Source organism: Danio rerio, chromosome 7 (assembly GCF_052040795.2).
Source record: "Danio rerio strain M-AB ecotype USA chromosome 7, GRCz13ab, whole genome shotgun sequence".
NCBI classification, from domain to species: Eukaryota; Metazoa; Chordata; class Actinopteri; order Cypriniformes; family Danionidae; genus Danio; species Danio rerio.
The window spans coordinates 14,546,610-14,554,298 of NC_141027.1; the positions used below are offsets into that span (position 1 = coordinate 14,546,610).

The 7,689-nt window shown below is 35.8% G+C and overlaps 1 protein-coding gene across 1 annotated transcript; it reads left to right on the forward strand.

Moving 5' to 3' along the window:
- The first annotated feature begins 23 nt into the window (after positions 1-23).
- Positions 24-7,173, forward strand: mrpl46 (mitochondrial ribosomal protein L46). Its single transcript, NM_001002518.1, is given in 4 exon segments — positions 24-294; positions 2,568-2,769; positions 3,360-3,530; positions 6,722-7,173. Coding segments are annotated over 4 exon segments (861 nt in total). The 5' UTR covers positions 24-54; the 3' UTR covers positions 6,970-7,173.
- Positions 7,174-7,689: the final 516 nt, after the last annotated feature.

Here is a 7,689-nt window from a genome sequence, read left to right on the forward strand (position 1 = left end):
GTCGCGTCGATTTCGTGAACTGCGCAATGCACTGCGTGAGCACGTGTGGGCAACATGGCTGCGCCCTTCGCTAGAGTTTGTCAACCTTTATGGAGGAAAATAACTACAGCTATATTAAGCAAAGGGGTGAGAAATGTATCGTCCACTAGGCAACAGTGGGCAAAGCTTAATGTTAAAACTGCGGGAGCTGCATCTCCGTGGGCGCTGCATGGAGCTGTGTGTCTGCAGAGACTGCCTGTAGTCTCTCAGGACAGGAGCCCCATAGAGGAGGACTTCATGGAGCTGATGCGTCAGGTCAGACAGAATTCGTAGAGCCATTTATATTGTATTTTTATCGCCTTAGTTTTTATTATTTAAAATGGACAGTACGCGCATCACAATGTTTATGAAAATGGTACAAAGTAACGGCTGTTTATTTGTAGGCTATATAGATTTTTGTACGTTATTTAACGTTAGCTTATTTTAAGGCTGAGTGTGAGGTATAGTTGGTTTTATATTGACACATTCGTTCAATGACAGCTTGTGACATGCTCTCTGTTTTGTTTGCCATGGTTCTTTGAATATTATATATTATATTATATTGTCATTTTCCTCATGGGGACCAAAAATGGTCAAAATGTACTGATATTGCTATACTTGTGGGTATATCTGGTCAGGAACACACACACACACACACACACACACACACACACACACACACACACACACACATACACAAACACACACACATAAAAGAACAAACACGACATATAAAATGTAGGAAAGCAGTACATAAATACTTGTTTAGGTTGTGAGAAGTTGATAAATGTAAGATAACACAGAGTATAATACACTAAAAGTGCTGACAATAACAGCTACTCCTCAAAAATAATAAACTAATAATTATTGAGGCAAAGTTGGTTTTATATTCACACGTTCGTTCAGTGACAACTTGGGACATGCTCTCTATATGGTTTACCATGGTTCTTTGAATATTATATATTATACTATATTGTCATTTTCCTCATGGGGACCAAAATATGGCCAAAATGTACTGATATTGCTATACTTGTGGGTATATCTGGTCAGGAATACACACACACACACACACACACACACACACACACATAAAAGATCAAACACTACATACAAAATGTAGAAAAGCAGTACATAAGCACTTGTTTAGGTTGTGAGAAGTTGATAAATGTAAGATAACACAGAGTATAGTACAATAAATTTGATGACAACAACAACTAAAAAATAATAAACTAATAACTAATAAACTAATAATAAACTAATAATTATTCGCTCAGTGACAACTTGTCACATGCTCTCTATATTGTTAACCATGGTTCTTTGAATATTCGGTCTGAAATCACACGTAAACATGACTTCAAATCAACATTAGCACTATTTATTTGTCTGTGAACGGTGTTGTAATTTGATAGCCATTGGCTGGTAATATGATTTCACTATTCAGAGTTTGCAGATAATATTTTTCTGAATTTAAATTGATAAGGAGAAAGTCTGAATGTGTGAACACAAAACCAACTTTACCTCACTGTATTTTGTTTTTGGTAATTAATTGTGCCATTGATTTAAACAGCTTCTGGTTGGTTTGTTTTACTGTGGAGTTGATCTCAGCTTTAAAAACATTACAAGTAGACATAAAGATTATTATTTTTTGTCAATTAAAAAAAATTACATATAGATCCTCAGTTTCAAAAAAAGGAAATCATAAAAAGATTTTTTTCACTTGTTGGAATAAACCGCCAACTTATCCAGCATATGTTTTACGCAGCGGATGCCCTTCCAGCTGCAACCCATCACTGGAAAACATCCATACACACTTATTCACACACATACACTTTAGACAATTTAGCTTACCCAATTCACCTATAGCAAATGTCTTTGGACTTGTGGGGGAAACCGGAGCACCCGGAGGAAACCACACGCGAACATGCAAACTCCACACAGAAACGCCAACTGACCCAGCGACCTTCTTGCTTTGAGGTGAACGTGCTACCCACTGTGCCACCATGCAGCCCCTTTTAATAAATAATATAATATATTTTTCTTCAATGCTATAGAATTTATGTAATTTTTCTTCTGTTTATAAGCATATAAACTCAAACAACGGATAATTTCTTGTGTCCAAATGATTTAACTTGAAATTTCTTGAGATCCTGCGATATGCCTTGCAGATTCACACATTGCGATATCGATGCTGACACAATATATTGTGCAGCCCTACACCCATGCACACTCATACACTACGGCCAATTTAGTTTATCCAATTTACCTATAGCGCATTTGTTTGGACTGCGGGGGAAACCGAAACACCCGAAAACCCACACAAACACGGAGAGAACATGCAAACTCTATACAGAAATGCCAACTGGCCAGCTGGGACTTGAACCAGCGACCTTCTTGCTTCGGGGCAACAGTGCTAACCATTGATCCACCCTGCCTCCAATTTCCATAACATGCTTTTTCTAATTATTATAGTATGCAATGTAACATTGTTTATGCTGAGTGTCTATTAATATGCTTTCTATCAATTCATTTACGGTTGCTTATTGTTTCAGATCGAGTTTGAGAAAAGTCTGCTAGCGGACCATGAGGTGAAGGTCCTGGAAGATGCTGCTCGAATGAGCCGGAAACAAGATGAAGATTACGATTCGGATGAGGAGGACGATTACAGAAACAAAAAGATTGTTACAGCGCAGGATCTGGAGGATGTTTGGGAACAGAATCTGAAGCAGTTTCAACCAGCTCCGAGATTACAAGGTGAACAATCTACAAGCATTGCTTTTTCTCGATTCGTGACTGGACATGGGATGATAACCGGTTTCAAAGGCTTACTGTGTTTTGGAAAAGTTAAGTTTTTTTTGAGGCAACAGAAAAAGACCCTCCACATCAAAATCTACTGGTCAGCCTACGATTCAGCAAACATTAAAAAAAACAAATTACTTAATAACAAACATCCAAGCATGCTGAACAGAGCAGTGGCTTACTTTATATCCAAAGCAAAGAAATATATCCAAAGAAAATCCATTCAGTTTGTAAAGAAACTAATGAAGACAGCAGAATTTCATGATTTTTTTTTAATTATTCAGCCTGACATGTTCCAAAATACTTTAAATGTTTCTTAAAATAAATGATGTTATGTTCAATGAGGGAAAAAGTTGTTGTTTTTTTGACTCAGACATTTAAAAATAATAAATTTTAGAGCAGTAATCACATTGCTGTAATACTTTTATCCAAGGTTATCATACCATCAGAATCTTATAACGGCCCATGCCTATTCAGGACATTTCAGAATAATTAAAGCTGCTGAATATGCCATGCAGCTCATCTCTCCATCAATCATGTTGCAGGTGACGGTGAGACAGACATGAGCTCCTTAGAGCGTTGTTTAGCAGATAGTCTCGTCCTGCTGGTACAGAAGGATGTTGGCAGTCAAAAGATTTGGCTTCTGCCTCAGATTGAGTGGCAGACGGGAGAAACACTTCGACAGACGGCCGAACGTGCCCTTGCGAGTCTTCCAGGTAATATTTCTATTGTAATATTGAAGTCATTTGCTTCAGGTTGTTTGTTTTATGGTGAAGCTGAAAAAAATATTTAGTCACTAAAAGCGTTGCCAGATTGAGTTACTGATTTCCAGCCCAAAAGCTCTCCACTCAAAAACGTTCACTACCAAAAAAAAAATGTATGTGATGTTGATCTATGTTCACGTATTTCCTTGAAAACACAGATACATTGTTGTGTTATCCGCAGAAATAAAACTGCAGATAATAAAGGCTGCTTTTGAACGTGTGTATTTGTGTCTTAAAACAGCATTTTAGACTGGAAACACTTTTTGTTAAGTCTGCCATTTGACTGAGTTTGAAAAAAAAAAAAACTATAGCTATTGAAAAACTATCTCAGTTTACACTATACAGTACATCCTACTCCCACATGAACATTTACTCAAAGGAGAAGAACCTGAATGTCCTAAAGAACCCAAAATGTCGGTATTGTAGCAAAAACCAAACTGTTAAAAATTCTTGTAGAATGCCCTATTTATAATGTTATCAGACAACAATTTTTGTCTGGAGAGACTTTAAATGAAATATTTAGAAATGTGAATTGTACAATTTTTATCAAAAGTAAACCTTAAAAAACTGTTTTATAGTTTTATCTTATATATTATTATTATTTTAATTGTTAGAATATTTTTTAAAATACTTTTAAAAGTGGTATTTATAAAATGTATAAGTGTTTTTATGTAGGCAATTTTTGTTTTTATATAGGCAATTTTTTGGGTTGACAGTGAAATGGTCATATTGCACATGCTCATGTAACCACCATAACAGACAAAATTGTGTCCAAAATATGAACATAAATACTAAATATAGCTGCAAGCAGCAATTATCGGTGGCAAGCAGCCTAGCGGCCACATGATAAACAAGCATGGCAACAAGCTGCAGAGCAGCTGAAGAATTCTATAAATTTGGTCTGAGCCAAATTTGGTGGCAATTGGACTAACAATATATTAGTCCAATTCAAAACAACAGATTTTTAAACTAATTCAAGATGGTGGACAGAAAGTTGTGTTAATTAGGGAATAAATTATATCAATGTTCTTGGCAAGATCCAAGAAATCTAACAAGACATGTCTCGTGACATTAGACGAAACTATTCAACAATCAAAAATTCTAAAACTTTTGTATGATTTCTATTGATAGAATTGACTTGTTTGTCAATTTTACCCAGAAGGTGGCGCAAACTGATGTGGTTCGGTCAATTTCAGGCCTAGATCACACACTTTAAGTTCTTTTTACTTTATTTATATATATATATATATATTTTTGTAATTTAACAAGCTTTGACATTTTATGTCATTTTGGCATAGGGATTATTTAAATATGTTAATAAGTTCAAAATCTGATCACCTACAATGTTAAAAAGCTATTACTGCTGTTGTTGTTAATTGGCTTTTTTATTTAATGATTGTTAATTATTTTTTGTCTTGTCACCTAAAAACATTTCAACATACAGTCTGATTACTAAAAAACCCAATTTGGCAACATGGATAGAAAAAAAAAGATATTTATCAACAAACACATTCTGGTTAGAGAAAAGCTCAGTATGGCTTGTAAAATAAATAAATAAATTCATTCTTTTTCTTTCTGCTTATTCCCTTATTCATCACGGGTTGCCACAGTGGAATGAACCACCAACTATTCCAGCATTTGTTTTAAGCAGCAGATGCCGTTCCAGCTGTAACCCAGTACTGGGAACAATCCATACACTCTCACATACACTATGGCCAATTTAGTTCATCCAATTCACCTGTCTTTGGACTTTTGGGGAAACCGGAGCACCCGAAAGAAACCAACGCAAACACGGGTAGAACATGCAAACGCTACACATAAATGCCAACTAATACAGCCAGGATTCGAACCAGCGACCTTCTTGCTGTGAGGCGTTTGTGCCAACCAATGAGCAGATAAATAGAAAAACCCAATTTGGCAACATTGATCTCAAACAGGCCAAAAAAGTATGCAGATTTTGAACAAACACATTTTGGGTATAGAAAAGCTTAGTATGGTTTATAAAAAAATAAATAAATAAATTGGGACAAAGTTTTCATGATAAAAAAAACGTTTAGCCTAAAAGTGATAACATGTAGGGCTGTGTGATTAATTGAAATTGAATCGCAGTCGTTATTTGGCAATTAGCCATCCTGAGCAAATCGTCACCTTGGAATTATAAGGTTCTATCTGCGTTCTGAATGATTTTGAGGTATTGAGCTTTAAAGATTTTTCATTTCATATCAAACAGTATGTGTGTAACATTTGCTTTTTAAATAAAAAGTCTTGAAAATGTAAACAACTTATAAAAAACATCCCATAATGTAAATACGTTTTCTTGTAATAAGAATATGTCAATAACTAAGTTTTGACAAAAATGTCAGATAGAAGCTCACTCAATTGAGTGAGCACACTTTTGTTCTGCTCAATCAGAATTGCGCAACCGAACTATGTGGAAAGCCCACAATTAAACAAACCGGACAGCGCGGACAAGTGGGATGATGGTGTCTGCCGCTTCAGAAGCATTAATAGACTAATTCATATCAAAGAAAAACAGCATGTCGGTAATATGGAAATATTTTGGTTTCAAAGTCACAAACACCGAACAAAAACAGATCACTTGTAAGAGCTGTCGCAGAATTGTTGCCACAAATCAAGGAAATACAACAACCAGCACCTAAAAACGCACAACAGGCCAGTGAAACTCAATCTAGTAGCGAGTAGCAGCAAAGTACAATTTGTTGTAAAATTGTAGCAAAGTACAATTTGTTTGCAGCTGTTTACACCATATAAAAAAAACATCATGAAGGCAACAGAAGATGACTAACGCCATAACTCACTACTGTTTGCTCTAGAGAAAAATGAGTGTTTAATTTCTGAGTGTTTATAAACAAATTTGAATGAAAGTTGGAGTTAATATCTTTTCAGTTCGTTTTGTTAATTAACACACACTGCATTTTAGCAGTAAGAAGCTATGATACAGAGTATTGAGCTGAAGCTTGACTACAAAATTAAATCGCAAATCAAATGAAATATCTGTCAAAAATAAATCGCAATTAGATATTTTCACCAAATCGCACAGCCCTAATAACAAGAATGTCGTTCATAAATGATACGTGCTTCAGGTTAAATTATTAACCTCATGTTTAATCCGATTTCTGCAGGTGCTGATCTGAAGGCCACTTTCCTTGGCAATGCACCTTGTGGATTTTACAAGTATAAATACCCAAAAGACGTTCAGAAAGAGGGCCTCGTCGGAGCCAAGGTTTTCTTCTTCAAAGCTGTGATGTCCAGCCAGAAGCACTTGCCCCTAGAGAAGAATACATTTGCCTGGGTGAAAAAAGATGAACTCCAGGAGTTTTTGAAGCCAGAGTACCTAAAACAAGTCAGGCGCTTCATTATGACTTTGTAATATTGCGGGGGAAAAGGACAAAATAAAGAATATGTTGGTGGAAAATGCCTACTTTTGGATCAGAGGATGACAACAAATAGTATAAATGATGTTCAGATGTCTTTTATAACAATTCGGTGTGTTTATTAATAATGCTCTTATCTGTTTTTGCCCGACACTTAAGTTGCAATTTGTCATGTAAATGTATTAAAATTAATAATGTTTTTCACTTATACCATGTTATTTTTGCTAAACGTGGCATGAAATATTGAAAAAAATGCACTTGTCTCTTGTTCTACCACTTGAGGGCAGTAGAGGGACAAAAAAAAAAGATAAACAGACCTTCCAGGGCCCTTTATAAAAACACAAAGGATATCCAATTATGCTTTTGGCCAGCATATTTCTGTCTTGTCAAATTTAAAGGCCGTGTATTCTGGCTTTCTCATATGCACTTTTATGTCACTCTCTCTTGCTCGGTTGTCAAATAGTCATTGACTTTTGTGCTGTGCTGGTGGAAACGCGGATTAGTGATGCTATGAATTATTTAGGCACCTTGATTATGTAGGTCTCGAAAAATTGGCTGTAGACAGTCATTTCTGCCAGTGTTTTGGGATTTGGAGAAGAAATTACTTTCAGACCTCCTCATAAATAGTGCAGCTGTGGGGTTTTGCGTTGTGTCTTTTTCTTTTAAGAACACACTTGAGAATAGTCCTATTTTGCAAGGATAGGTGACTACACCTA